Source organism: Poecilia latipinna, unplaced genomic scaffold (genome assembly GCF_001443285.1).
Source record: "Poecilia latipinna isolate Pla-1442-1.1 unplaced genomic scaffold, P_latipinna-1.0 Scaffold216, whole genome shotgun sequence".
Classification (NCBI taxonomy): domain Eukaryota; kingdom Metazoa; phylum Chordata; class Actinopteri; order Cyprinodontiformes; family Poeciliidae; genus Poecilia; species Poecilia latipinna.
Genome location: NW_015112832.1, coordinates 78,468 through 90,905, shown reverse-complemented (window position 1 = coordinate 90,905; position 12,438 = coordinate 78,468). Strand labels below are relative to the sequence as shown.

General features: G+C 38.1%; 1 protein-coding gene across 3 annotated transcripts in view; it reads right to left on the bottom strand.

Annotated features, from left to right (window-relative positions):
• Window positions 1-11,803, bottom strand: part of slc39a13 (solute carrier family 39 member 13) — a 16,335-nt gene extending 4,532 nt beyond the window's left edge. Inside the window, exons 1-10 of one of the 3 annotated variants that reach the window (XM_015031741.1) lie at window positions 11,387-11,803; window positions 10,084-10,148; window positions 7,617-7,982; window positions 5,556-5,663; window positions 5,180-5,322; window positions 3,529-3,642; window positions 1,949-2,038; window positions 851-901; window positions 574-700; window positions 370-469 (exon numbers count right to left, since the gene is read on the bottom strand). In XM_015031741.1, the coding sequence (XP_014887227.1) occupies window positions 370-469; window positions 574-700; window positions 851-901; window positions 1,949-2,038; window positions 3,529-3,642; window positions 5,180-5,322; window positions 5,556-5,663; window positions 7,617-7,982; window positions 10,084-10,148; window positions 11,387-11,562 (1,340 nt within the window). In that variant the 5' untranslated portion in view covers window positions 11,563-11,803. Of the gene's footprint in view, window positions 1-369; window positions 470-567; window positions 701-850; window positions 902-1,948; window positions 2,039-3,528; window positions 3,643-5,179; window positions 5,323-5,555; window positions 5,664-7,616; window positions 7,983-10,083; window positions 10,149-11,386 lie in introns of all 3 variants that reach the window. The other 2 variants (XM_015031740.1, XM_015031742.1) reach the window with 2 other exon arrangements.
• Window positions 11,804-12,438: the final 635 nt, after the last annotated feature.

Here is a 12,438-nt window from a genome sequence, read left to right as displayed (position 1 = left end):
AAAAAAAGGGGGCAACCCGGCCTTTTTTTTAAATTTTAAAATTTTTTTTTTTTTTTTTTTTTTTTTGCGGGGGGGGGTTCTGAATAATTCAAAAGACTCCAGCTGTGTAAAAAAGTAATTTATCTCGAAATAGAAACTGGACTGAAATGTGTGACAAAAACACAAACATGGTCTTAATCTAAAGAAAAACTGAATCTCAAAAGCACAAAAAAACACTGATTAAGATTAATATAACAGATGAAATCTGGTTCCTTGAGGGCTAAATATAAAGAAATTAATAAGGGATTACTAAAAAAAAATTTTGGACATCTCTGTACACCTGATGGATTTGTTGTATTTGGACCTACAGGCTTATAAGTTCGTATTTACCTTAAACTAGACTCCTGTAGCAGGTCAGGCACAACATTAACCAAGGCAATGTAGAGGAAACCCCCCGCAGTGAAGGGCAGAATCCAGCTGGAGGAGTTTCCTTCAAAAACAACGAAAATCTTCATGAGTAACTAACCAAATTTACACAATTCCCAGCTCATAACAAATTTTGCTGCGTGTAAAATGATCTTCCACTACCTGCACCTTTGGGCGACTGAGCACAGAGGGCAAAACAAGCTCCTAAGACCCCAACCAAAGATGTAGACAGCTGCATCCGGGCGGCACTCCAGCGATCGAACCCGGCTCGCAGCAGAATGGCAAAGTCTCCCACCTGTGGAGGATGACATTTCTCTCAACACAGAAAAAGCTAAACAACAACTGTGTTTACAAAGACTCTAGGAGACAGATATGTCATAAAGCTCCAAGATATGCAAACAATTTATTTCCTAATGAAAACATTGAAGAACTGTTATAATCTCACCTCGTGAGGGATTTCGTGAAGCAGGATAGCAAAGGTGGTGAGGAATCCAACCTGGGAGGCAGAAAAAAAGGCAGGAGCAAAGTGATTTATACACAACAGAAAGTCTGTTTCTTGTAACACAGAAGAATAATGAGAAAATGCCTCAAATGTTAAAAAAGTAAAACAAGGTAGAAGGTTAATTTGTATAATTTAGCTTAAACCATTTGTAGCTAATTTTGTAGCACAAAAGGCCAACATAACAAAAGACAAACATAAATAAAGATAAGAGTTTAGAAAGTGTATAGCTGTAAGTCCTTTATTTATATTTAACTAAAAAAAACATATTTTTTGTTTAATTTATTTCATTTGCATATTTCAACAAGACAACTGTGACAAACACAACACGAGTAAACCAAAAAATGTTGGTAAAGTCTCGCATGCGCATGTTTGAAATATCTAGTCAACTTCCTTTCTGGCACAATGATCAATTCTTCATGCTGTTAACCTTCTGTCTCTCCAGCTGGACTCATGTCCCAGAACTGCAGATACACGGTAACCTACTGAAGCGGTACAAATCCATGTTTCTGGAGTTTAAAATGTACCTCTTAAAAAAGCTTGCATCGCAAAAAAAAGAAACGGACAGAATATGAATATCTTTGAGTCTATAAACTCGATTGCTCAGTCGGTGAGCTTTATAATTAGATGGCCAGGTTTATAACAGCTTAAATGAACATGACTTACAGTAATGCCTTTCATCTTTTTTATTATTTTGCGACATTAGATCAATTTGGACCTTTTCCCACATCAGTCATTGGCATCGTTATTCACCTCTTTAGTCAGTCAGATTGGAGCACATTTTTACTCCACACACAGTGAGGTTCTCCAAACTTTCACAGCTAGTTAGTGTCTTTTTCTTTGTGTGCACTTTCTGCACTAATGACCAACCTATGACTTTTCAGCATCAGCTCCTTTTTGGATTATTTGACCTAGGGTAATGAAGCCGCCTCTCCCACACACAAATGCATATAAAATAAATAAACCTGGCGAGCTTTTGAGCTGACACCGCTTGAAATGGGAACATTTACAGGGGTGATGAAACACCGTGAAATAAAATCCTACCTTCTTGCTCACTGAGAAGCTCCCAGCTACTGCCAGTCCATGAGTGAAGTTATCAATGCAGTTGGCCAGAAGGTTCAGGTATCCACTTGTCTGTAACAGATTTATGAAAAACTGTCTAATTTAAAGAAAAAAAAAATCGAGCATTTTCTCTTTAGTACCCCACGCTAAGAATCAGCCTAAAATGTGGTTTTAAACATATCTTGAATACTCACAAAAAACACTTACTCATCTTTTGACATGATGGATTAATTGTTATTAATTGTCTTAAGCTATATCACCACATGCCTGATTACTACCTGACCTGTAGTTTCAGAACCTGTCTGACCAAATGAAGCAGGCAACAAAATGTACAAACCAACATGTAACATGCCATGCCTTGCCCTAAAATAAAATCAAGAAAATATTTTTGAAACGTGTAATTAACACTCTGGAAAGAGTTACAAAATCATTTCTAAGGTTTTGGGACTCCACCGACCAACAATGACAGTGATTGTCCTCACATGGAGAAAACATGGGGCAAAGGTCAACCTTGACCAGCCAATCAAAATCAGACAGTATGAACAACCAACCAAAGACTTAAAGCAACCTTTTTGAAACGCTAAGGAACCCACTAGCCTCAGCTAAAATCTGTGCTCATAAAAATGGCAAAGATGGCATCCATGAAATTGCTAATCAGAATAAACTTGACACCCATTTCACATTTACCAGAACTTATTTCTGACTAATAACTTTTGGAAAAATATTATCTAAAATGATGAGATGTGTTTTTTTTTGTTTTTTTTTTTGGAAAGTGTGTACCTCTACGTGGACTAAAGAATTTAAAATACAAAAAAAACCCTCCTGCCTATAGTCAAGCATGGAGGTGTAAGAGTGATGGGTTGGAGCTGCTCTGTTGCTTCAATGACTGCTGTTAAAATGTGCTGCCTTCACTCAGTGACCTTTTTAACTTTGTTAATACAGCAGGACACTGATCTAAAATGTATTTTCCGCCGCCGAATGATGCAAGAGAATGAAAGTTTTATAGTCGCCTAGTCAAAATCAGAACTTAAATCCGATTCAGAAGCTGTTTATTTAAAAAAAAAATCCTGATATGGCTGAATTAAAAATACTCTGCAAAGAAAAGTGGGGAAAATTATTTTAAATCCAAACTGATGTAAAAGACTCATTGTCACCTATTACAAATTCTTGATGTCTACTGTTGTTTAAAAAAAAAAAGCAGCAAATAGATGCCAAGAGTTTAGTTGGGGTTTACTTTTCCACATAGAGAGGAAGGTGGCTTTGGCAGCTTTTTTCTCCTTAAAATATGGAAAAACATCATTTGACATCTTCATTTTGTATTCACTGATGTTATTCGTCTCGTACATAAAAATTTATTTTATGATCTGACATATTTAAAAAATGTGTAAGAGGGGAAATAGTTTTTTATTGCCTGTATTTTCATATTGCTGTTTGGTCAGGCAAAAATAATTAATAAATACAAGCATCTTATATAAGCAACCCACATCAAAGTTAACTGTTTATCCCCACTGTTGCCCCATTTTTCGTCATATTCTGGGATATGCTTTGGTTGTCAGCATTACCTTAATTTTCTCTGAGCTGTCTTGCAGACTCTGTAGCTTGGAGGATTTCCATGACTCAGCATGGTGCCCGTTTCTGAGTGATGCCTCCGTTTTGACGCCGAAAGCTGAACTTGACTGTGGAGGAAAAAAAAACAAAAAAAAAACGCTTAACTTTTATAACACGTGCGCTCATCAAAAAAACTCGGAGAGAAAGTCCTCCCAGTAGAATCGTAAAGCTCCCAGCGTAACCAGTCAAATAAAAACTGCAGTTCAGTGGGGTGGGAGTCTAAATACTGCAAAGCAGCACACAGTTTGCTTATGGTCGCTTTTGATGTGCATTACAAGGACTCAGCCATCACATTTATTACTTGCTAGCGCCTCTGTTTTCTGAGAATAGCCAACTTCCCTGTTCCATCATTTAGAAACCACGTATGTTGTCATTTGGACTGAAGCTCAAATAAAGCGAGAAGGAAATAACCTGCGGTCCTCCGGTTGCCACAAGGAAATGTTTGCTCCATCTCAGTGACTGAAGCATGAGGAAGTAATGAAGTGTGATGAATTTTACGGCTATTAATGACCTCCAAGAGACGGGAGCTAAATTTCCAATCTAGAGCGCTGTGCAAGTTTTGTGTAAAAACGATGCATCGATGCAAAACACCGGCATGATTCGCTGCAAAAATATATTCACCTTGTTACTGTTCTTGCAACGCTCAACGTTTTAGGAGAGCACACTGTTAGCTTCCCATTTTTGCTGTAAATCTCTGCCCATGTCTATTGTTGCCTCTGCCTAAAAGCGGTGTTCTCCTGTGGACAGCGAAATGGCTGAAGCAGCTGCTTCATCCCCTGCACTAAAAATAGACACAAGGAGAGGAGCTGAGACGTGGATTCCAATCTTCTCCCTCACTGGCATTAGACAGACATGATGGAACGTGTATTCTGCCTCTACAAACATACAGAACAAGGCTTCTTTTGTTTGTTTGTTTGTTTTTTTTACAGAGCTAGCATTAACTATTTTACTTTATAGACGTAGCATAAAATGCATACACTTTAATAATGAATACGGCCATGCTTTTATGTATATTAAACATGGCATCTCATCTCTGTGTGAGAAACCAAATACAAATATGAACAGCTGTTTCAAATCCGTGAGCTGCAAATACAGTATCTTTGAGGGTTAAGTGGCTCTTTGATAAATGCACTTCTTTTGCTTTTAGCCTTTGACTGGATGACAGGATTGAAGTAGATGATTCACCTGGGTAAATATACACACAGAGTGAGCAGTCAGGCACAATAGAAGAGTACAAAACGCTGGCACTGAGAACATAGGAGCAGCCTGGCCATATCCATCTGCAATACTATCCTAAAGAAAAAAATGAAAAGCTGCTTTGCTTATTTTTAAGAAGGCAGGAGGCTAAACATGAAACCGACACTTGCTTTTTGCATCATTTATAAGGCAGACAAGAAAATCAATAGGGATTTCTTCCCAAATGTGTAGCTGCTGCTGTAAACTGCCGGGTGTGCCGCGGGTCATCTGATACGACAGTCGTCAAAACACAACTGACAGATGTGCAGACTAAGCATCGAAGCATCTGCACAGAGAGCGCCAACAAAAGGAAATAAGCGAAGGCTTGCATCGACATGCGAGACAGAAAGAAATAACAGAAATACTTACAGACAGGTTAAAATTCAGGTCTGAATTTGGGGGGTCGTCCTCGAGGCCGTCTACATCTGGAAACATTTTCTCCAGCAGGTGAAAGGCAAACAGACCAATGAGTACCCACAAGCCCTGGGTCACGTAGTGGTTGTGTTTACTAGCTGGAAAGACAGCACAGACTGTAAATATGTGGGCATGAGATGTACACTAGAGATCTGGTGATGCAGCCAACACGCTGCTTCTAAAAACTGCCACAGACCTGAATGAAGGAATGTATAAATGCTATTTTTGTTCTTTAATGAACCAGTCTTTTTTTCTTTTATTATTCTCTTACAAGAGGGATTCCTTGTTAGAGCATGAATATATTTATGAAAGCTGTGACTCTGAGACCCACCTGGAGGGCCAGAGAGCGCCCACGCTTCGGGAAGGAGGTGAAGGAACACGTCACCAAGGAGACCACCAATAGCAAAGCTCAAGAGCTGCTTCAGCTTCTGGCATCCAGCTGGCAAAGAAGCAAGGTACCAATTATGTCAAGGTATGATTAACAACAATCTCCGTGCTGTTTTAGCTTTAAATACAGTTTATGATGAGCTTAAAATACGCGTTTACGGCATTAAAAAAGATTGTGATAAATTAGTGTCTCTTTTCAGCCTGGCTGTTGTCATTTCAACCTATGAGGCACTTAAATGCACAGTAGCATCTCTGGCTCACCATGCATTACCTATAATAACACTTCAAGGAAACTTTAATCTTGGAGTGGCTGCATTTCTCAGCCCTCAGCCTAAAATACTTCTGGAATGCCACATTAGCATGGGTGGGGCCTGTCAAAGCTTTCAGCCCTCTGGTTCACCTCAAGTGACTTTGGTCGGGTCACAGAGAACAAGGAAAGTGTACAGTAGATCATCAGAATCATTTAGAAGCTACAAGTCTGGATTAAACTGGATATATTATTACATGCAGATATTTTCCTCATGCAAACTCATGTTTAGAAGGAATTATCAAGTATCATTAATGACCAAGGATTGCAATAGGTGGTATGTGTATTAATGAAAAAGCAAAGTCTCAAAGAAGCAAATAATTCCCAAAGAAAAATATGAATACAAAACTTAAGATAAACTAAACTCATTGGCTCCAGCTGGGCATCAAGTGAAATGTAAACATAAAGCACCATCGTGTTTGAATCTATCCTCACAGAACCAGTACCAAGTTTAAAAGTGTTTCTTTTTTTTTCTATGTTGTTGCACTTGGCAGCTGAAGCTCTTCCCACTCAGAACAGGAAACTCTTTGCTGTAGATAGGAATCTTATAAAAAAAGTAAAAAAAAAAAAAGAAAAAGAAAAGAAAAGAAAAGCTGTGAACTTGCATCATTGGACACTATAATTGTTTAGAAAACATGCAGCTGTGTTCATATTTGGCTTCTGCTGATAGTTCACTTCAAGCTGTGTGCTATAGGAAGGCTTGAAAATTTCAGATGCAGCTGCCTGCTTTCCACCAGAAACATCTGTGGATCCCACTGGAAAAAAAAAAAAATCTCTAGTGTGGGGATGAGATTCATCACAAAGATATTCAACTGTAAAACATGGATGGGAGAAAGAAAAGAAGAAACTATTTATAGAATCTTACACCTTTAAAAAAACATAGTAGTAATAATCGTGATTAGGAAACATAAAAATCTATGAGTTATTGCAGATTGTCATTTCTGAATAATTGTAGTGGATACGTATGGCTTCTTATAGCAGCTCTATAGCAAAACAGAAGAAACTGAAAAAAAGCTGCTTACTCTGCTTTTTTGACAGATTATCTAAAGTGATGAACCAGTTCAGAGACACATTAGATGTCTGGATTATATTATTATATTTCTGCAACCATGGATTTCTCATCTTTCAGATGTGTGAACCAGTAGCCCAGTTTACTCCATTTTCTTGCAGTGTTTCCATGTTTACAAAGAAGATAGAAAGAAGAAGTAAACCTGATCATAGTTCCCTCTCCCTCTTGCTACAATCCTTCATATTGTGGCAATATGAAGGATTGCTACAATAGGGGGGGAATTTGGGTTCCTTATAACAGGAGTTCAAAAATCTACTGGATCTGCATGTTAAAAAATATCCCTAACATTGAATAATATAACGGATGCTACAAAAACGCAAACTAAAATCATGCAGGCGTCGCAGCATCCAAACAAGCTAAAGAGAAGCAACAGAACGTCTCAGGAAGATTATTTTACAACATATTTATGCAATTAAATTGATGATAAAAACAGGAACATTTATTTAGGTAGCTACAGACATCTGAATCTGAACACTTCTGCTTTCAAAATTAAAAACGGAATTTCCCAGTTTGGTAAGAACATGGTTCAATCTGAGTTAACGTTGGATTAAAAAAAAAAAAAAAGCAGTCGTGAATAATTTGAGTCATGGTTAAGCTGCAGAGTTAGGGCTACATATTCCTTATCCTACCTTCAGTTTTGAGGGCAGCTCCTGCTTCAATGGGAACAACAAGCAGAGGGAAAACCCCACTGAGGCCCACAGCGACTGAGCCCACCAGGGACAGGAGCCATACATGTGTGTGTTCACTGGTTAAAAAGTCTGCGACCGCCTGCAGGCCTGGGAGATCATCTGCCAGACTGGGGCCCGGTCCCGCAGCTGTAGCCGTCGCATGAGCCATAGAGGTTTGTGTCATCTTCTGGCTGCTTGATGCTCCCCTGGAGGTGAACATCAGCAGAGCAGCAGGGACACACAGAGCAGCGACAGCCCAGCTGGGCCTCCAACAGCTTCCACCTTTCATCCGTCTCTCAGCCCAAAAAACACTTGGAGCCCGTGATGCTGTAAGAAGAGAGTAGATATGTCAAAAAAAAAACAAACAAACAAACAAAAACAAATAAATTACTATTTCAAATGTCTAAATCTTCTGCATTCACTGAAGGCAAAAAAAAAAAAAAGAAAAGATAGCAATCAATAAGTAAAAAGAAAATAAATAATTTGTTAGGTTGCAAATGAATTAAACTGTAGTTCTTAGTGAATTTAGATGTTTAAAAATGTATGACTGCAGTAGAAATTCTGGGCACATAAAAAAGCAAAAGCAGTTTCTCATTTCAACAATCGCCTTGATGCTGTGCTTTGAACGCTCTGCAGGTGTACGTCCACAGAGCCAGATCTCTTTATCGCATTAAAATGCAAACCACTTGTTTGCTGCAGCCAAAAAGAAAAAAAATAAATAAATGAAAAAGATAATATTTTCAGTGAAAATAGCTTCAGCTGGATATCTGATGACATACAAGCCAGGGTTCTGGTTGTTTGCAACAAACTGTTGGCTTTTCCAGCAGTACACGCTCGGTGCTCACGGTTTACTTTGACCAGATGAAATCTCAGAGGAATTCAGAGAATGTCAAAGAAAACTACAAGCATGTCTCTGGTTTTGTCATTGATCTGACATGTCTTCCTCTGTCTTTGAAGAGCCTCTTCCACTGAGGAATGTTTTTGCTTTCTTTGTGGCTCTTTTACATCAAACTGGTTGCAAGTACCAGCTACCAAATCTGCCTCCAAATCCCCAGTTTACGAAAGAATAAAATAATAAAAATGGATTCTATCATTTCTACTGAAGTCTCTCGTGTACATTCTGCACCTGCTGAATGTTTCTTATTTCAGAGTTTAGCATCAAATAGTTTTAAGTGAGTTAGTATGGTTGTGAAAATAATTTAAATTTTGAGGTATATTTAAAAATAGTTGACAGAAAAATTTAAGCACACAGTGACGTACTAAGGATAAGTGATTATAATATAACTGAACGCATCACAAAGATTAACACGTTAGGTGCTGTCATTTTGTCAAACAGTGTGGTTAAATTTTATACGACATAAATTCTAGGTTTTAGTTTTCATTTAACAAAAGCTGACTTGTCCCATTCCTATTGGTTTTGCCCTATTTAAGGAAGTCAACAAACTTCAGTCAACAACAAACAGATTATATCTACATTTAAAAGTATAGATATAACCTCAGCTTTCAATGGAAGGTGTTTTTTTTAATATAGCTGAAAAAATATGCTTATTGTGAACTTTATTTTTTGCTGTGAATGCTGAAAACAACCGAAATCCACATGACGATTTTCAATGAGTTGAAAGCACAGCAGGAATGCTGCCAGCTAAGCAGATACGTTAATCTGTCACTTATTGATCAGAACTGACCCATACTCAGGAGGATCATAACTTCTGAATTATTAAAAATCATTCAACATCAGCTCTTAAATTGGTCAACTGACTGACATTCATAATAGCTTGAATCCACTTGTACCATTCAGTAATGTGAAATGCTTTGAGTTGGAAAGAAGAGAGGCTGTCATGCAACATTTAATCTCGAGTGTTATTTAAGAAGGGCATTATGTGATGACACAATGTGTAAAAAGCTATAAAAACATCCCTCGAAATGGATCTTGTTCAAGTGTACTTTTTAAATAGTATAGTAATAGTAAAAGTATATTTGAAAAGGTTCCATTTCAAGGGACGGTTTTACATATTGTGCTGGAATTTGCTTGATTTTTCTGGTTTGTTTTGAGTGGAATAATAGTAAATTAGAGAGCAAATGAACTTAAAACTGCTTTTATTTTGGACATTTTAAATAGTTATGAACAGAAGCTGACCCCAATTTAAATAGTAAATTGTGTTGCATTCCTTGGAGGAAATGATTCTCAAACATTTCACAAGTATCACCCTAGCTAACAGCTTTAGAAGCAACATCATCTTGACAGACATTTTAAACCCCCAACAGCCTTTTTAAATTTTGTTTAGTTTTATCATAAAAACAAACAAAAAACATTTTTTTTCTTCCCACTAGTACTGCTTCATTAGTTGAAATGTTAAGTTTAATTATACTGATGATCTTTTTTGACATAGATGATTATCATTCCCTAGTCTGAAACTGCATAACTTACCGAGATAATCAGTAGAAGTTGGAGCTTCAAGAAGGAAAGTTAGAGGTTTCCCCACCAAACTCAACCTAAAAATCCAAAATGGCAGTCTTGCTTTTAAAACTTGACAGATATGGTATGCAAACGTTTTCTTCACACTTCCGACAGCTTGTAAGTCTTTCACAAACTCTGAACTGTGAATCCTCCAACTGCGAACGTCCGTGCATGTAAAACAGCAACTTTAGAAACTCAGTGAAATTGGGGTTGACATCATCCAAGTTACACATTGACAGGTAATTGATATTTAGCACAAGTCATAGTGGCAATCAACATTTATTGAGTGGTCCATTGTCTGGCTGGGAGTCCCCAAAATTTTACACACAACACTTCCCTTTGAAGAAGATCTGCTTGAACAAGTAATACTTCTGCTTCTTAGTGGTTATAAGGGAAGAGGGATTTTTTTTTTATTATTTAACTATTGCCAAAAATCGTTTCCACTACAAGCACCAATTATCGCACCCTAATATGTTTACACTGCCACGTTTTGATTAGATCACTGCTCTGTCAGTTACCATAACAACCGAATATCGACAAAAACCTCTTTTATTTATTTAATCAGAGCAACAAAATCTGTGCAGTAAAAGACACTTTTGAACTTAATATTGATGGTTTTACCTTCAAAGCATGAATACAATTGACTGCTGTTAGAGAGATATGAGGCAGACAGAAAACTCCAGAAGGAGCAGACTTCCAGACGGACTTCCTCTTGGCAGATGATTATTTATAATTTTTTCCATTACCCATTTCAGGGCGTCTGACCAGCTGAGGTGACTACCTTTAGTTTAACTTATTGGATGTAAAATGAATGCGTGGATTTATCCTATTATTAAATATTACAAACTCCGAAATGTCAAGTCTGGGAGTTAGCGAAAACACGTGGAGTGAATGTTGATTAAAAACAGTTGAGCTGCAGCAGTAACTGAGCTGGAAAAACTTGGGACGCCATTATGCTAAAAGTGACAACAACAACAAAAAAAAGTGAGAAACTAGGTTTGCGATTAATAATATGTAGTAGCCAGCCCTGGGGTCTGCAGCTCAGAGTTAGCAGGCTAACAGCAGCGAGCAGCAGACGGATGAATGCAGTCGGACACAGTTTGCTAAAGAGATTAGCTCCTCAAGCACGTAGCCACGTAAGTTTTAACGCTAACAGCGGCTGCTCTCCGACAGCTAGCATCAGTTTCACAAACTTACTGCCATGAAAAACTTGTTGAAGACCTCCCTACCCCAAAAAGTACAATGTGAACAATGACTTATTTTATGTACATACCTTGTGGTTTCGACAGTCTGTGCACCAGTGTGTCCCTGCCATCCAGACCTTGATGAATAGCAGCCTGGGTTCCTGCAGACTCCCAGCTGCTGCTGCTGCTGCTGCGGGGCGGACGGGGACCCACACCGCTGCTCTCCCAAACAGCCACGTATCAGGAACATGAGGGGGAGCACCATGGAGAATACAAACACGAGAGGGGAGTCACAGCGTGGAACTAGGAAGAGATTCTAGGAAGTAGCCCATCCTCCTAATAGTCCCAAAACTAACACATTGGAAGGGATTGTTTGCGTATTTGACGCAAATACGCATGAAATAATTCTTAAAATGAAACTTTCTCTCCTGGAGAAGAGGCACTTCAGGCATAAAGCTGCAGATGTTGCATCATCTACAGTAGCTGGTTTGTTCTGTTCAATACGACCGTAGTGTTTTATGCACTTTATTTATTCTATAATAGTGCTGCTGAATATATGAATTAGCCTCATGAGAAATTTATGACCATGGAAGTAATCAAACTATGCACATTTCTGAGCGTTATCAATGTTTCAAATCACTTTCAGTAGATGGTGGAACTGAAATTTAAACTTGCATGCATGCATGACAGTCACTTTTTCCACATTTTAAGCTGCAGCCTTAGATCATATTTTATTTCCTTCCCCAAGCTTTTTATAATAGTTTGCTGGAATTCTGGCCCATTCCAGTGTAACCAGGTCAGGTTTGAAAGCGACCTTTCACCCCATGCAAGTCAAGACTCAATCCGCTGTGGATGAAGACACTCTGTAACCAGCTTCAGCCCGTATCTTAAGGCTTTCGCTTTGATTGCGGGATTAATCTGCACATTTCACATTAAAACATGTCCATCTGAGGACATGTTTTAATCGTATGAAAACTCGACATTTCATTCCTGTTTATAGTTGTGTATATTTTTTGAGTAGATGAATGTTTAAAAAAATATGCTTAAGGAGGTCCACATTTTTCTCTCTCTTATCTTTGATTATTTTTTTTTTCCATGTCACACAAAGAAGCAGTGTGTTTGAAGTCTTACCTTACAATGC